The sequence below is a fragment of the Panthera leo genome, chromosome D1, assembly GCF_018350215.1.
Source record: "Panthera leo isolate Ple1 chromosome D1, P.leo_Ple1_pat1.1, whole genome shotgun sequence".
NCBI lineage: Eukaryota > Metazoa > Chordata > Mammalia > Carnivora > Felidae > Panthera > Panthera leo.
In genome coordinates, this window is record NC_056688.1 from 22,980,046 (window position 1) to 22,998,754 (window position 18,709).

Genomic DNA, 18,709 nt, shown 5'->3' on the forward strand with positions numbered 1-18,709 from the left:
TCAAATCAATCATTACCATGGCCAAACTAGACAACCGTCTCATTAGAAAAGCTGTCCCACTTACCGTCCACTTCAGCATGATCTGCGTATCACTGACAGCTTCAGTGTATGCAATGTGGGGTCCAGTTATTGGACGGTTAGAGAAACGATTGGGGAACCCAGCCACCTGATAAGGACGAGATGCCGAACTCCGAAAACTCTCACCATAATGGTTGATGGCAATAACCCTAAATTTGTATGTTGAACCTTTTGAGGGAGGGAAAAAAAAAAAAAGGAAAAAACAGAGTTTTTAAAAATCTGCAAACAACTGAACGTCATATCATTATACAAGATATGACAACTGTGCCTAAATATCTATCTACAGTCACGAAAACACACTCTGAAGTCTCCACGGTAAACAGATTTCAATCCACTTGCCAGCTTCTGTCAACTGGCAGCGGATGTTCAAGATGTTGTGTTCCCGGGTCCAAGAGCTTATTAGGAGCCACTGGGAGACAAGGCCATGAAAGATTAATGATGTGTGTCATGGTAGGGGCAGGTAGAGAACAGGAAAGAGCGCATTTACTTTTTTTTACCATCACGTTCTAAAATCATAACCATCAAATGCAGTATTGGTTGAAGTATCTGTGTTCAAAACGAGGTTCTTTCCCCTTTGAAAGAAACAACTGAAGCGAAGTTTAACACAGTGAATACACTTAGGAAGGGGCGCTGTGTGGGTGACAGCAGATGTCACTTGATTTCACCAATAATGGGATAAGAGCGGACAGATTTAAGCCACAACAGAAGGTATTTATTTGTATTACATATTAAGAACTTAAAAAAAACAACAACACAAAAACCTCTAAGGATTGTGAGTTTCTGACGATCTAGATCTAAAGAATAAATTAGACTCCCCCAGCACGTTTCCTGATGGCTCATAAATAACCACGGGGCTTCTGAAGACGGTGTTTTCTGTCTGTAAAATGCTACCCAGCTTCGCCCACATTTAAAACTGTCACCTTCTCCCAACTCTACCTGCAGGTTCTGAGGCTCATGTTACCTGTCTAGACAAACACCGACATCTGTCACTAAAGTACATTTAAAAAGGCCATAAACAAAAATGGTCATGGAACATAAATAAAAGCAACCAAAGTGGATTTGTGATTACTGCTTTTTCCTTGTGTGGTTTAACGTCTCACATACAGCCTTCAAGATGCTGGGGTGGCAGCAGGGAAGTCGGGTGTTCTGCTGAGCAAAGCATGAGTGGTCTCCCATTTCCGTTGAGAGATTCATCATTAGAGCCAACAATTTTTGTCAAACAACCAGCAATTTTCCTTTTAAAATATGTAATTATAGCAAAACACCTTACACACACACACAAAGATGTCACACAGCACTGTTTCTACTGATTAGCAGTTAGAAAGAATCCAAGACCCAGAAGAAAAGAATGTGTTAAGTAAATCACACTACACTTATACAGCAGATATACAGTTCTTAAAAACTTGAGTTTTTGAAGAATTTCTAATGATATTGGAAAAGGCATGTGACAGAGGGAAAATGGGATCACAAAACAGTATTTATGGCACGATCCTGGTTTGTATTAAAAAAAAAGAAGGCTACAAAAATACACCAAACTGTAAACAATGCTTATCTCTGGCTGGATGGGTTTCAGGTGACTTATTCTTTTCTTCATAGTTTCTCTTCCGTTTTCGCACAACAGGCTTGTATTACTTTAACAATCAGAAGAGTACGAGACCACTATAAATATGCATCTCAAGTCAGCAATGGATGGCAAAAAAGGAAATGTCTGAATTACTACCTGGCTCTAAGCTACGAACTTCCACAGAAAGTTTGGAAGGAGGGATATCTTCAGCTGCCACCAGCCAATCACTAGTCCTCATCCGTTTGTACTCGACCTTGAAGGCAGTGATTGGAGAACCCCCATTGGCCCGAGGAATCCAAGTGACATAGACGGACGTCTCTGATGCCGTAGAGATGGTAGGCCGATCAGGTGCCTCTGGAACTAAACACGGAAACATTTATTCCAATAACCCCTGGTGTCAGAGACAAGAATAACTCAAACTAAAAGGGTCATTTTATTAAAGATTTGTCACCAAACTAACTGCCAGAGTTAATAATATTAAGACTATCTTCCTGTTATCTTTTAAAAGCTAAGGGGCAATGAAATGACCAGATACAGGAAATAAAGGAAAAACAAAGTCATCTATAAACTTGATAATTAGCTCTAGAAAATGGAAAGTTAATGGGCATGATAATAGTGACCATGCTACTTTAGATTCATGGCTAAATAGTGTATAAGTAATTATTACCTGGTGCTTATAATTTATAGTAAGTTTTCAAAATTAGGTGTTATTTAAATGTTTTTCTTTACCCACCCAAGCTACATAACACACATACAGATTATTAGCTATTACTATCATATCCTATCTTAACACACCTCAAGGCTATAGGAACGCTACTCCAAAAACACAGACTGCAGGCAGTAAAGAGATAAAATTTGATTAATAAATCAACAGTGATATTAATGGGCAAAGAGAATGCTACGTGGGATGGAAGCAGGAAGACAGGATATGTAGTTAAATAAAGAAAAGGGGGTGGGGCGCCTGGGTGGCTCAGTCAGTTGAGCATCCGACTTCGGCTCAGGTCATGATCTCGTGGTCCGTGAGTTCGAGCCCCGTGTCGGGCTCTGTGCTGACAGCTCAGAGCCTGGAGCTGGCTTCACTTTCTGTGTCTCCCTCGCTCTATGCCCCTCTGCCACTCATGCTCTGTCTCTGCTCTCTCTCTCAAAAACGAATAAACGTTAAAAAAAATTTTTTTAAAAATCAACAAAATGGCTCTCAGTAACGAGATGAGCCACCTAGTCATCCACACAAACTTTAGAAAAAGGAGTCAGAGAACGAATGTCTAGCAGTTACAGGTGACACGGCCAAGGGGAGGGGAGGTCCTGGCCCACAACCTGGACAGTCTAGACTCCCGTGGCAGGTAGAAACATCAGGATTAAGTCCACCAGCCATTTAAACCACGTACCTAACTCTTCTTGCTGACCAAGAAGACCACACGCTTGTGGTTGTAACTGTCTTCCCACTTGGTTCCTACCAGGGAAGAATGCCGGCAGAGACAATCTGGTCTGTGGGACGGTTTCAGTGCAAATTAGTAAGTCGCCATTCTGGTTTACGCTGATCACCTATGAATTCTGCAAAGGCGAGCTGGGTCTCAAGAGACTGACTGTCGTTTGGCATGCTAACAATCAGGTGTCCAGAGTTGAAGGAGGAGGTCCAGCTCCGGGCCATGGTGATGTTACCTGGGTGAAGTCACTAAGCGAACCCTGTCTGTCTGGCCCGTGCCACATTCCTTAAGCAACACCACTCTGTCTCAACTCGACACCCCTTTAGCCCAAACAAACACATAAGAAAGAACATAATAATGTTGCAGATGGTACTTGTATGGAGAAAATGGTGGCATTTTAAAAACAAAGCGCTTGATGGATTAAAAAGAGGAAAATACTCAAAGCAGGCAACTTTTGAGTGATACTTACTGTATTCCTTTCAAGTTAGAAAGCAATGGAAACAGAATGAACAGTACTGTTAGTGAATCTCTCTTTTGGTCCTAGATAACCAACCACTTCCTTATATTGATGCATAGGCGGTTAAAACTCATCAAAGAACACCAAAGATCAAACAGAAAGAGAAGGTTATTAGGGAAAAGAATCGTTACAGAAAAGAATCTTCAATATGTAAAAGAGAGAGCATGTGGCAGTTATGGGATAAAAGAAAGACTGTAGTTGGGAGTTCAAAAATCTGAATTTTGAATAGCAGTTCTGGAGAGCTCAGGCAAAGCTACATGGCATTCTTGAGTCTCAGTTAACTGATTTGTAAAATATGCTAATCCTTCCCCCAGGGTTATTGCGAAGATTCAAGAGATCACTTCCTATGGCTATCTCTGCCTGGGTGATTCCAAACTCATGACTTCCAGAACTGAACCCTTAAGCTACACCTAACTATCCTTATTACCTATCTCGGTAAATGGGCCTTGGTTGCCCAAGCCCGAGGCCCCACACTTTTGCCTCTCCTTCAACGTGGACTCAATCTCCTTTGTCTGACAGCTGTGTCCCTCTCCATCCACACTCACTATTTTCGTTATTTCTCTAGCCTCATCTTTGGCCATTTCTCCTTTCCCCCTCTTTAAAGTCTTCTATGGTTCTTCACAGCTTTCCAGGAAAAATTATTATTATTTTTTTTTAGGAAAGATTAAAATTTTAAGTACATCATACAAGGTGCCCACCTGCCTCCCCCCCTACTCTGGTGTCACTCCCAACAGTAACCAATCACACCAAATTAAAACCCTAACCTCTAAACCTCGACACAAAATCCAACATGTCAATTTTGCATCTCTTTGCACAGGAGCTGTCTTGCATTTCTTGTTCCTTCCTCCATTCTTGTCTTTATAGCATTCTTGCCTTTGAAGCTCAGCAGAGGGAGCCTCTCTTACCACCACCTGCCTCCTCTGCATATTTCTCTCGCGATCCCAGAACGCCAAGGGTAGACTCTCAGCACAATGAATCCAAATCATTGTTATGGGTTAATGTGTATATATTATCCACTATATTGTTGCGGACTTATTGTCTAGATCATTCACGATGCTGTAAACTCCTTGAAGGCAAGATTTATTTTGCCTCTGCTGCAACAGCATTTGGTCCAGTATCTACCACAGGATGTTAAATAAGTCATAAGATTTTTGTTTTTCAGATGTCAACTTTATTCATATATAGTTGATACTCGGGGCGCCTGGGGGGCTCAGTCATCCGAGCGGCTGACTTCAGCTCAGGTCATGATCTCACGGTTTGTGAATTCAAGCCCCCCGTTGGGCTCTGTGCTGATAGCTCAGAGCCTGGAGCCTGCTTCGGATTCTGTGTCTCCCTCTCTCTCTGCCCCTCCCCCACTCATGCTCTATCTGTCTCTCTCTCAAATATAAATAAACATTAAAAAAATTATATAAAGTTGATACTCGTGTAAGTACTCTATTAAGGGAGCTGAACTGCTCCTCAGAGGCTAAAGTACTCAAGCAGAAGAGGCTCATGACATTGAAGAAGCAGAGGGGTTCCAGAAGGGTGTTCAAATGTTATGACCTGCTTTTGTCTGAGGCCAATTTGTGAAAGACTATACAAATAGGGAAGAGAGGCTTGAACACTGTTAGAGCTCAGCAATGAAATTTTAAGCCCTCCCTAGACATCCTGCTAACACATATTAACACAGCCACAAAGAGCACGTTATGTTGTAATTGTAGAATTAGTACGTGTGAAATTTAAATACTAAAAAGAATCTTTTGAAAACTGTATGGCTATGACATCTAAAAACCATACAAGTGGCAAGATATAGCAATAAAATGGAATATGGCATGTAATCATTCAAAACACTAAACCATACCGTAGGCACCACCACACGTTTTGATAAATCACCGAAAAAAAAAAAAAAAAAGTCAGACTTTCAGAGTTCAAAACATAAATTTAGTTTCTTTGCCAGAGAGGAGAGAGAAAAATCCTTTTTATGAGCTATAAAATCTTAGTACCAGAACGTTTTGGGTCTGAGTTTATTACCTCAAAAAGCAATCATGACACTGAGTTACCAAGATCGGAGCACAGGGCATTAAAAAAATGGTAATGGGGGTGCCTGGATGGCTCAGTCGGTTTAAGCATCTGACTTCGGCTCAGGTCGTGATCTCATGGTTCGTGGGTTCGAGCCCCGCATCGGGCTCTGTGCTGACAGCTCGGAGCCTGGAGCCTGCTTCAGATTCTGTGTCTCCCTCTCTCTCTCTGACCCTCCCCCACTCGTGCTCTCTCTCTCTCAAAAATAAACGTTAAAAAAAAATTTTTTTTTTTTAAAACATGGTTGAAATAGGACCTGAAAGAGCTTTATGGTAGGCTATAATCTGAACAATAAACAAACACTCTCTCCCACTCCACCCCTTAAATAATTTGAAACATGCCAGTTACATGTGCAAACAAGAAAATCAATAAAAATGAAGGTTTCTACTTTACCTCCACTATGCCTAGAGGAATCTGTAAGTACCACCCCAAAGTTGTCCGCAGCCTCCGAAACAACAGGACGCCTAGGGATGCCCATGGGTGGAGAGGACGCCTGGGTGTTTTTTGATGAGGTTGTTTTCTCTAGAAAAGTTAGAAAACACATAATCACATACTGTAACATAAGCTTCTGTGTAGATGTAGAGTTAAGGAAAGATACTAAACTCAACTGGTGTATCAATATAAATACATGAACTTGTCTGTTACGGGGTCTGAGTTTAAGACCTACATTGTCAATAGTCAGCTAATCTGAGGAATTGACTTAAAAAAACAAATTACTTTGTCAGGGCACCTGGGTGGCTCAGTCAGTTAAGCAGCGGACTCCTGATTTTGGCTCAGGTCATGATCTCAATTTGTGAGATCGAGCCCTGCGTCAGGCGTGGAGCCTGCTTGGGATTCTTCCTCCCTTTCCCTCTCTGCCCCTCCCTCCACTTCTCTCTCTCTCTTTCTCTATCAAAATAAATAAATATTGTTTTTAAAAATTACTTTGTCTTTTTCTAGTAGCTTTAAGGGAAAACTAAAATGTGTCTTTCTTCATCAGGCTAATTTAAATTTACACACAGAATAAACACCACAAGTAAAAAAGCCAAATGCTGAAAAGCTTTCAAACTATTCATCCCTTTTGCTTCTTACTGTACCTATTTCTTCATTCTAAAACATAAAACTCATTCTTAAAGAGCTTCTGTTTCTTCGTGAGAAAATTATCATGTTAAGCTTAAAAATTCCAAGAGGCAAAAAGTGAAAATGGGTGATTATCTTAAAACTGAAATGTTCTTCTTATTCAGTATTTATAGGTCAGATTCTATAAACAGCTGTGGACTGATGATGAACATTAACTCAAAGTGCAGTTCAAACAAGAAATACTCATTTTTCTAGCTACACTCAGTAATTAGTATGAAAGGGTCTTTTCCAAAAGCCAATAAATAATTTCTTCTCAATCATACCTCCTTTTTATTTTTGTAATGTACTAAAATACTCTGCTACCCAGTTCCCCTCTCTCCTCACTGAAATCTTTTTGTTCATTGATGGCCAAGCTATAATGGCATCTTTTCAATCAAGCCTACCCTCAACGAGCTACCCCACTTGAAAGAACATCCTTTCTTTGTACTCTCTCAGTCCTTCCCAGTACTTGTCGTACTTCGCTCACACCCTCGCCCTTCTGCGGTCTATCCTTACCCTACCCCCGTTGAAACACACAACAGATTATGTCACACAACTCAGCTCAAACCCTCCAACGTTTCCACTTTCTCGGAGTCAGTCAATGTCCTTGCAGGATGGACAAGGCACTGTGTGGGGTGACCGCTCTGTCATCTTCCTGAGCGCCCTCCCCCACGGTCACAGTCCCTTGGCTACCGTCACAGTGGTGCCCTCAGTGTTCCTGGGGTACACCCGGCACACCCCACCCCAGAGTCTCTGCACTTGCTATCCTCTCAGCCGGGGTGTTCTTTTCCCAGACATCCACGTGGCTTTCCACTTTAAACCTCGACGTTCTGCTCTGCTGTCGACTGCTCACTGAGGACTTCTCTGGCCACCTGCTTACATTGTGACAAGTGCTACCCCACGCACTTCCTATAGCCACCCCCTAATTTAGTTCTCTTATTAGCATTCACCACTTTCTAATGTACTTATAACTCAGGTGGAAACATCTCCCAACTAGACTGTAAGCTCCATGAGGGCAAGGAGTTTGTCCCTTTTGTTTATTGCCTGACACACAGAAGGCATTCAGTAAATATTAACTGAACTGAAATCCTGCCTTGCAGTTGGTATTTATGTGTCTTAGCCTACTTAGCAAAGTAGAGGTACCATTAGGATGAATCTTATCTTGATCATCTTTGTTTTCCCTGTATCACCTACCCCAACGCCTTACATATCATAAACTCTCAGAAATACTCATAGAACATTGGATGGGATGGAATAATACAACCATCCAAGCATGGCCAACAAAGGTACTATACTAAAATTATTTAATGGATTTATATATAAGAATCTCTAGGGGCACCTAGAGTCGGTTAAGCGTCCAACTTTGGCTCAGGTCATGATCTCATGGTTTGTGGGTTCAAGCCCCTTGTCAAGCACTGTTACTGACAGCTCAGAGCCTGGAGCCTGGAGCCTGCTTTGGATTTGCTTGCTCTTTCTCTCTCTCTCTCTCTCTCTCTCTCTCTCTCTCAAAAATAAAAAAAATAAATAAAAAAGAATCTCTATGACCCCAAAGGACACTCAGTAATAAAGAGACATCCACACGGCCAGCTCGCTCCTCCTGAGGAAGATTATACTCACCTTTGCTGGTTCGGAAGGTAAGCATGGCGGGCTGCCCTTCACCTGCTGCGTTTCTTGCCACCATCAAAACTTCATAGAGACTAGATGGCTCCAGTTCTGTCAGATGGAGCTCATTCTCACTTCCCGGGACTCGAACTGTGTGCCAGCTTCCCACCAGGCCAACGCCGTCATCTAGCTGCTCAAGAGAAAGTAAGTCATTAAAGAAAAGGAGATAAGGGGCAGAAAAACCTTCCATTCCAATTTGAGAAAATCTTCCATTCCAGATGAATGTTGGTAAGGAATATACTGTTGGAAGAAAGAGACACGATATTTCTTCACATTAAGAAATATAAGGAGACCCGTAACATGAACTTAGGAATTCTCAGGAATAAAAAGACTCCTTCCTGGCTCTCCTACTTACCGCTCATTTGTGGCCTCAAGCAAGTTACTTATCTCCCAGAGTTTGCTTCCTTTACTTGTAAAGGAAACAATACTCTTCTTACTTGGCTAATGGGAGCATAAAATAAGTACATAATAATCTGGACTAATGATAATATATAATATACATAATAAATATATGTTAAGTTAGAATACATATGCATATATGGGTTACATAATTATGCATTTTATATTTCCAGCATTCTTCATGTCTCACCACTTCCACATGTACTGGAGGAAATAAATGTTAAAAAGATCTGGGGCGCCTGGGTGGCTCAGTCAGTTAAGCGTCCAACTCTTGATTTCAGCTCAGGTCATGATCTCACGGTTTGTGGGTTGGAGTCCCGTGTCAGGCTTCATACTCAGCTCAGAGTGTGTTTGGGATTCTCTCTCCCTCTCTCTCTGCCCCTCCCCTACTTGTGCGTATTCTCTCTTGCTCTCTCAAAAATAAACAAACTAAAAAAAAAAAGAAAAAAAAAAGATCCAATCCGTTGTGTCTTAGTTAATAGAACTAGGAAACGACATCACACAGAAGTTTTTGTGTGGCTAAGAATCCCAGTGAAAGTTTCTTCATCTTGAATCATTCAAAGTTTCTACATCTTGAATCATCAGGTTAGAAACAGTGAATAAACTTTCAAATATCACCATGTTAATTGTTCCAGATATTAAAAATATATACTATTAAACGATGGGCACCAAAATGTCTTGGACAAAGAAAGGTATTTTAAATATGAGGGTGTCTTTTGTTCATTTATTAGTCTCATAAACAAAGAAACACTTTTTTTCATTTTGCTTTAATACAAGCCTCTGGAAGAAACATTGGAAAATCAACTGAGAGGATCAAGGTTCACTCAAATAAGTCACCAAACAACATAAGATCCCGATACAATTAAGAAGACAACTTGAAATAAAAATAATTGTCAGAGATTATACCAGAGGACTTTGATGTTTCTAATAAGAAACTGCTTTATTTGTTAAATAAACTGTGTTTTACTATCTCACAAAGGGAAGGGGTGACTTTTTAAAAAGTGGTTTCTAGAGGTTTACACTCAAGGGGTTAAAGTGTTTGATAAAAAAATGTCCAAAAAAATGTCAAGAAGTCACTGGGTTCTTGGAATTCCTATTTTGGGGGATACTGTGTATCTTTCATTCTTACTGCTTACTGGTAAAACCAGCATGGCTGTTGGGATAGCTCTCCCAAACTCATAATCCTAGAACACTCCTGTTTCCTGTTGCTCTATAAATGTCGAAGATAATAAGCATGTGTTATATACACACAACGTTAAGGTGAGAGAAGAGAAAGCTGATAAATGAGAAGACATTACCTTTCGATACTTCACAAAATAGGCATTGATGGGCAGCCCGCCATCCTTCCCCGCCCTCCAGACCAGGTTGTACGTATCAGATGTGTAGGTCTGCGGAGGGCTCAGAATGATGGGGGCATCAGGGACAGAGGCACCACTAGTGTTTTTCTCTGGCGATGATTCCACTGCGCTGGAGTGTTTCTTCCCTGGAAATGAGCTCAATAATCCAGCTTCTGAACCATCTCTTTTATCATTCTGAGTGGGATTGGAAGGTGTAACTGTTTCTGCTTTTGTATTTGTTTCAAAAGGAACTGCAGGGAATGGAAGAAAGAGAGACAGAGAGAGAGAGAGAGAAGAGACAGCTTGAGGAAATTCATTATTTCAGTGCCTTCTTCACAGTGATCCAACTGCCCACAAGGATACAGACAATCTGAGCCCCAGAAGTGAAAGCAGGTTAACAGCTCAGTTTGCAATTCATGGAAACCTCCAACCTCCAACAGTAATCTCTTATTGAAAAAGCTGCGGTAGTGAAGTGATTTTGAGGATGTTATTTTTCCTTGTCCTACGCTAGTATTCCCTCTTTTACAACAACAGTTTGCTAGTTTAACCTTGAAAGATTTTAAGCTGGAGAACACCGAGTGGTAATTCCAGTTGGTAAGTGAAACACACGAAGCGATGCATTCCCTTAGCGGCAAGGTGAACTCAATAGTAAGGAAACAACCAAGAGCTAGGCTGTTACCTGCTGGGGAGCCAGTCTCCAATGATACCCCTCAGCATCCACACCCTTGGATGGTCCCCTCCCTGCTGAATCAGGCTGGCCCTATGGCTGGCTTCAACCAAAGTGAGACTGTGCTCTTCCAGGCTTGAGTCTTCACAAGGCCTGGCACTTCTACTTCTGTGTCGCCCCATACAGACATCCAAGCTAGCCGTGTGGAGTGGCGGGGGGAGAGGGGGAGAGAAAGGGAAGGAAGGGGAGGTGGCCGGTTATTCCAGCCTTCACAAAAGTGTCACACATGTGGGTAAAGCCACTTTGGCTGTTCCAGCCCCAGGTACATCTGACTGCAATGGCGTAAGAGACCCCAAGCAAGGCCGGCAGAATTGCCCAGCTGCGTCCAGTTAACCCTAGAAACTGTAAGAGATCATAAAGGGGCTACTGTTTCAGTAATCTTTGGGGGTAGTTATGCAGCAACAGATAATGAAAATACCCTACACAAGCAAAACAATTTACATTCGACAAGAGGAAACAAGGTAAAAGAAGGGTTTACCTATTTCCAAGCAAGCCCTCTTTCTGGATAGAACAGAAGACTGGCTTAAGAAATCGCCAATCTAGGGGCACCTGGGTGTCTCAGCCGGTTGAGCGCCCGACTTCGCCTCAGGTCATGATCCCACAGTTCATGAGTTCAAGCCCCACATCGGGCCTGCTGCTCTCAATGCAGAGTCCGCTTTGGATCCTTTGTCCCCCTCTCTGTGCCCCTCCCTTGCTCGCACTTTCTCAAAAATAAAGAAACGTCAAAAAAAATTGCCAATCTAAAGAAAAATGAAACAAGCAAATAGTCTTAATGCTACTAAAAGCATACAGAACACAAGAGAAGGGAAAAATATTTGCGCTGAAAAAAGAAATAGGTTGCACATCCCATCCCCCAAATTTACTGAGCACATATTATGGGCCACGCATTGTGTTAGACATTTAATAAATATAATCTCCTCAAGCTCTCAAAACAACATTCTTAGGTGGACAGTAATATTCCTACTTCACAGCTGAGGAAATTAGGGTTCTGGGAGATTAAGTGACAACAGCCAGCAGAACTCCGGTGATCCTGCTCCAGAGAAAGCAGTTGATGAAAACAAATACACTCCGAGCACCATGAAACCCAAGTGCTGACAGCTTGGTTTCTCTCGAGTGCTATTCAGGCTGGCAACAAAAAGGTCTCCTCTTTTTGACCACTTTTGTGGAGGAAGGGAGCAGAGGAAACGATGTGAAAGAGTTTCTTTTGCACAGTGAAGTCGGATTCCTGGTAAAAGGTGGGTGTGTTTTGAGAAGCCCTGCAGTTCAGGAGGGAACCGACACAAACCACGGCTAACGGCGTAAGGTCGGTTTTCTGTTTAGAGGAGAAAAGGTGTCTCTGACGCGTCCTCCATTAAAGAAGCTAGTGAGAAAATAATCCAGGAGAAAACTAATTAAGTTCACTGAGACAACTTCACAGTATTGCTTCTGGAGCAGCCGTGTTTATCTAGTGAGTCAGGACGTGGGCTGGCTGGTAAGGGTGTGCGGCTGGTGCCCACTGGGGCAGATGGGCTCTAGCAAGTGGAGGTAATTAGCTGTGGCTTAGGGTAGCGGAGAATGACCTTTTCATCATTAGGAGTTTCACGGAGCCTTTGGGCTGCTTACCACTGGGAAGTGGTATCTGGCCGTACAAGAGTTTAAAGACCACAGGCCTCAATTTATGCAGAGGCAGGAGACAAACTTATGCCGCAGCCTGTGTCTAACGGTATCAGTGTCACAATTCTGCTCCTGCTATTCTGGATGCGATGAGACTTTTCTGCCACGTTTATTAAAAAGGGGATTCGAGAAGAGGGGAGGAGGAGGAAGATTCAATTCTTTTCTCTCTGCTATTTCCAGTAATATAATTTGAGTACTCACACGATATAATTTATAAGGCCTGAACACCACTTTCAAAAGTTTTTTCACATACATTATCTCAACTTGTCTTCAAAACAACTCTGTGAAATGGTCAGACGAGATCACTTCTTGGCCTTTTGGCTAAGATCAAGTGTGAAATGATCAGTTTAGACATCAAGTATTGGGGCACCTGGGTGGCTCAGTCGGTTGAGCGTCCGACTTCGGCTCAGGTCATGATCCCACAGTCTGTGAGTTTGAGCCCCGCGTCGGGCTCTGTGCCGACAGCTCAGAGCCCGGAGCCTGTTTCGGATTCTGTGTCTCCCTCTCTCTCTGACCCTCCCCTGTTCATGCTCTGTCTCTCTCTGTCTCAAAAAAATAAATAAAAATTTAAAAAAAAAAAAAAGAAAAAAAAATAGACCAAGTATTTTTAAACGTAGAATGCTTTTTGAATTAGAAGAGGCTGATAAAATTCTGCTTTTCTAAGTACTATAACTATGGAAGTGAATTTAATGACTCAGAGCTGAAACTAAACAAGGAATATAACCAAACTTGTCAAAGCCGTTCCCACTGTGACCACTCACACCAGCATCCCCTACCCCGACTATCCCAAACCAACTCCCATTATAGTTTTGAAGAGTTACAACCCACTCTACAAATATTTGTACATCTCAGACCTCAAAACCCAAGGTCTCTGGAAAGAAAAAGGAGGAGGGGGCAGTCATCTCTCTCTTTGCCCTTGCTTACCCTCCAAAAAACAAGTAAATGGCTCTCAGTATGCTAGAATTTAATAAGGCTCAGATTCCTGTAGAAAGAGGTGGGTTGTTATGTATTGTGAGCTTTAGTAAACCTGGCTGGATCTTAATAATTATAGGGCGCGCAAAAGAGAAAATATAAGAACATTTCGGAAGGAGGTCGGTGATGGGGTTACTATACATGAAAATGGTATTTATCAAGACATAAAATCCTGGAAGGGGTGGGGAAGACCTTAAAGACCTAAAAAATTCTAACCTAAACAAGTTAGCCTATGTATTTTCTAAAGGCTTCAGATCTTTGATATTTAAAGTGAGGCAGTGAGACAAAAGATCCAGTTCCATCAACTGTGACTATCACATCTATGCCTCTTGCTATCCTACATTTATAGAAAACAATCACTTTAGCCAAAAGCTAACCAAGCATCACCTGTGTTACACCTGTCCTACAGCTAACAATTTGAGCAGAGCCACTCTGATTTTCGCTTGGCAGAGCAGATATATAAACACACACACGTATACATATTCATATTTACACGTGTATGAATTTATACAACACCCAACTACCCTCTTCATTGGAGGATTCTTAACATGTCTGAAGTGAGTAGCTATTTCTTCCTTCCCTAACTGCTACAGGGAATAATCCTAATTTACCAATAATCAGACAGTAATAATTATAATCTAATACAAATGGATGTCCTTGGCCTTCCCCACTTCTCTTTCTACCTCCAGCTTCCTCTGGAGCTCCAGGGGCCTTGCGTGCCTGTGAATGGAAATACCTGTGTGCACACCCAATTTCTGTCTACTTTACCTTCCTTCCTCTGCAAAAGACCACCCCTTGGCCGCTCCTCTGGCTTAAGGGTGCCTGCACACTGGTGGTGTGGTCTATACTCTGGAGGATGGGTCAGGGAACGGGACCTGTGTGGAACCAGACTGTGAACTAATTAAAGCAAGGACTTCCAGAGCCCCAGACCTGCTATACACAAGGAGGAACACGGGCTCCAGGCTCCAGGGACTATAACTTAACCCCTTAACCACATGAACTATGTGACCAGTGGGAGCTGAGGACCCAGGCAGAAGAAAGCTGCAAGGAGCCCTCTAACGCACTGGCCCAAGGCAGGGAACTCAGTTGCCAAGACTAAGGGCAGTACTGTTTTTGACACTCTGCTTCTTGCATGACAAATAAGGTGACAGTCTCCACTCAACTGACTACCTGCTGGCGCATTGCTGCTCTAAATACCGATGTAAGGCTTGAATTTGAATTAAGTCAAATTTGAATTAATTTTAACAATATCGATATTCTATACACTAAGTACTTCAAAAACTGTATAAAGCTTTTAAGTCATCCTCACCAAAAATCAATAAAATATCAAGAATTAATATTATACATCCCATTAGAAAAATAACTTTGAATAGGAGGTACTGTTTGGTAGTACCATGATTCTACTTTCTCAATGAAAGCCAACCCTTCAGGGGCGCCTGGGTGGCTCAGTCGGTTAAGCGTCCGACTTCGGCTCAGGTCACGATCTCACGGTCCGTGAGTTCGAGCCCTGCGTCTGGCTCTGGGCTGATGGCTCAGAGGCTGGAGTCTGCTTCCGATTCTGTGTCTCCCTCTCTCTCTGCCCCTCCCCCGTTCATGCTCTGTCTCCCTCTGTCTCAAAAATAAATAAAAGTTAAAAAAAAAAAAAAAAGAAAGCCAACCCTTTAGACTCTGGATACTGTACTTATCAAAGGCTCACTTAAAAAATGTCAGCAATGATCACTTTCAGTAGCTTAGACAACCAAAAGCATTAATCATGAAAACAGGTCACAACTCGGGCTTGGTCCCATATGAGAGCTTTCTATAGGACAACTACAACCTTAACCAAAACATCCGAAATGGAAACCAAGGTTCATCCGGTTCATGGTAAGGCCAAATACCCAAAACCACAGTTCTGTGTTTCACTATTGCCGGGGAAAATATATATATATATTCAGAGATTGCTGGACTCATGAAAAAAACATACTTCAAAGCACTTTATCCCCTACAATCAGAGGAAGCTAATCACCCGAGAAAAAGTACTAATGGCAACTCACCAACTGTGAGGACTGCCTCCGACTGTGTGGCACCATGTTCATTTGTGGCTTCGCAGATGTATTTCCCAGCATGCTCCTGAGTGATGGCCTGAATATACAGAGAGCTCGAGCCAGCTCGGGACATGATGAAGTAGACAGGCTCCAGGTCATAGCCCCCAGGTCGTAAGTGTGATTTCCGGGATTTTGATCTGAGCACTTGAGACGGATGGCTGGTTATCAACCCGTGCCTGTCATACCAACGCATGACTGGGACTGGCACGCCAGTGGCATTGCAGGACAGAGTAACAAAGTCTCCATCTACCACCTTTGTACTTGCTGGTGCTGTAATTATAACTGGCTTGAGTCCACTGCCTATTAAAACAGTAATTCACACACAAATACACACACATAATTAAGATTATAGTACCTACAATGCAAAATAAATTCATCTTCTTGCATAAATGTTATCCATGTCGTGCCCAAGTAACAGCCTTAAAAGCATCTTTCGTACATGTATTTCTTAACAGTGTTTTTTTTAATTGAAGTATAATCGACATACAACATTAGTTTCAGGTGCACAACATCATGATTTAACATATGGATACACACCGGCAAATGATCACCACAATAAATCTGGTTACCATCCCCTAAACAATGTTTTACATGCAGAACAGTATGGAGAACACATTCATTCACCGAAACAAGTGTTTGCAAAGACATGGGCAAACAGGGATATATGACAGTAATAACTAAAACAAAGATAACCCCCTCCTTGTTAATTCTCTTCTCAACTTTCACCACGTAAAACTGTCCCTAAAAAGTAGAATTCTTAATTGTGGGCTCCTGGACATTTCCTACACAGACTTCCTGTCCTTTAGGGGAAAAAAAGGGTTTCCTATACTCATTTGACTGCTGTTAAGTATAAAACAGGTGAAGCCATGAAAAAGGTGTCAAGGAGCATAAAACAAAATAATATTCCTTCACAAAAATAGTTCATTCCAGGGGGAACCTCTGATTACAAAAAGCCTGGGAGAGAAATCTGTTCTGAGTGAAAGTCGACGAGTGTATTTCTTATCATGTTACACAAACAACATTTTTTGTCTCTAAACTAACTCTCTTTCCTTTTGGTCCCAGGTATTCTCTGGAGCCATTTTTAAGTGTGCCTACTATGGAATATCGATTACAAATGGAATTTTCTCCAGTGCATCCTTCTCTTTCTCCAGCCCTACTTCCTACCTTTGACAAAACCAACACTCGGTATGGTTAGATTCCCGAATCTCTGCCAATCTAGAAAGTGTAAGATGCTGTCTCACTGGTCATAAACTGCACTCTCCTGAGTACTAATGAGCTTGAACATCTTTTCACGTGTTTATGTGTCACTGGTATTTTTCCTCCTCTTTGAAATGCTTTTTGTCCATTTTTCTGTTGGGTCATTTATCTTTTTTGTAATGGTTTCAGAGTTCTTTGTATATTCCAGCTAGTGTTCTGTTATTCGTTATATATGCTGCTAATATCTTCTCACAGTTTATTGCTTTTTTAAAAAAAAAATTTTTAACATTATTCATTTTTGAGAGAGAGACAGAGCATGAGTGGGGGAGGGGCAGAAAGAGTGGGAGACACAGAATCAGAAGCAGGCTCCAGGCTCTGAACTGTCAACACAGGGCCCGACGCGGGCCTTGAGCTCACGGACCGCGAGATCATGACCTGAGCTTAAGTCGGACGCTTAACCAACTGAGCCACCCAGGGGCCCCTGCTTTTCTTTTCATTTTTTTTTTTTTAAATTTTTTTTTAACATTTATTTATTTTTGAGACAGAGAGAGACAGAGCATGAACAGGGGAGGGGCAGAGAGAGAGGGAGACACAGAATCTGAAACAGGCTCCAGGCTCTGAGCAGTCAGCACAGAGCCCGACATGGGGCTCGAACTCACGGACCACGAGATCATGACCTGAGCCGAAGTCAGGCGCTTAACCGACCGAGCCACCCAGGCGCCCCTTTTCTTTTCATTTTTAATGGTATTCTTTATTAATAAGGATGTTTTAATTTCAATGTAGTCATATCAATCTTTTAAAAAAAATTAGCCTAAAATGTTAAGTTATATCCAATCAGATAGATGTCTCCTGCATTTTCTTCAAAAACTCTGCCATCTTGCCTTGCACAGATAGGTCTTTAATCCACTGGTAATTTGTCTTTATACACATTACGAGTTAGAGATTTCATTTCTTTTTCTCCATTTTGATGAGCAATTATCCCACATCCACACTTGAAATGGATGTCCTCCTCTTGGTAATCTGCAATGCCACCTAAGTCAAATCCTTAGGTGCAAATGTCTTCTTGGTGGGTCTTTGTCTTGTTTCAATAGCCTATCTGTTCCTGCACCAATACAATATATCTTAGTTACCACAGATTTTTATATATGTTCTAATACCTGTAAAAATAAGTCCCTGTGTTTTTCTTCTTCTTTCAGCATGCCTTAACTATTCTTGGGCCTTTGGTCATGCATATAAATCCCAGAATCAGTTTGTCAATGTCCTCAAAATATCCAAATAAGATTTTAATTGGAATTGCATGAAGTTACAGGAAGTTTCTGGAAAGACCTGACAACTGTGTAATACTGAATTTCGGTATGTACCAACTGGTATATCTTTCTAGGATACCTTGGTCTTTTTAAATGTTGCTAATATTAAAAGGTGACTTTTAAATTATATTTTCTGCCTGTTGTTGGCTATAGTGGTTAATTTTATGTATCAACTTGATTGGACGAAGGGATGTCCACATAACTGGGTGGGTCTGCGAGAGTGCTTCCAGAAGAGATTAGCATTTGAATTGGTGAACAGAGTATAGCAGATGGCACTGCCCAACGCGGGTGAGCAACATCCAATCTGCTGAGCACGCTGTAGAGCAAAAATGCAGAGTAAAGGTGAATTCTTTCTCTCTGCTTAAGCTGATCCACCTTCTCCTGCCCTCGAACACTGGACATCAGCGCTTCTGGTTCTCCAGCTTTTGGACTTTGGTCAAGACTTAAACCAACAGGCTCTCCACCACCCCACAAATGAATTACACTATTGGCTTTCCTCCTTCTCCAGTGTATAGAGGATAGACTATGGGACTTCTCAACCCCCATAATCATGTGAGCCAATTCCTATTATAAACCACCTCTTATTTATATCTTATATATCCTACTGGGTTTGTTTCTCTGGAGAAGCGTGA

The 18,709-nt window shown here is 41.9% G+C and overlaps 1 protein-coding gene across 3 annotated transcripts in view; it reads right to left on the reverse strand.

The window, feature by feature from the left end:
• The window catches only part of CDON (cell adhesion associated, oncogene regulated), a 101,660-nt gene that overhangs the window by 36,803 nt on the left and 46,148 nt on the right, over positions 1 to 18,709 (reverse strand). For all 3 annotated transcript variants that reach the window (XM_042905687.1, XM_042905685.1, XM_042905686.1), the window contains exons 8-13: positions 15,523 to 15,873; positions 10,099 to 10,388; positions 8,357 to 8,531; positions 6,035 to 6,163; positions 1,799 to 2,002; positions 65 to 246 (exon numbers count right to left, since the gene is read on the reverse strand). In XM_042905687.1, coding sequence (XP_042761621.1) covers positions 65 to 246; positions 1,799 to 2,002; positions 6,035 to 6,163; positions 8,357 to 8,531; positions 10,099 to 10,388; positions 15,523 to 15,873 — 1,331 coding nt within the window. The remainder of the gene's footprint in view (positions 1 to 64; positions 247 to 1,798; positions 2,003 to 6,034; positions 6,164 to 8,356; positions 8,532 to 10,098; positions 10,389 to 15,522; positions 15,874 to 18,709) is intronic.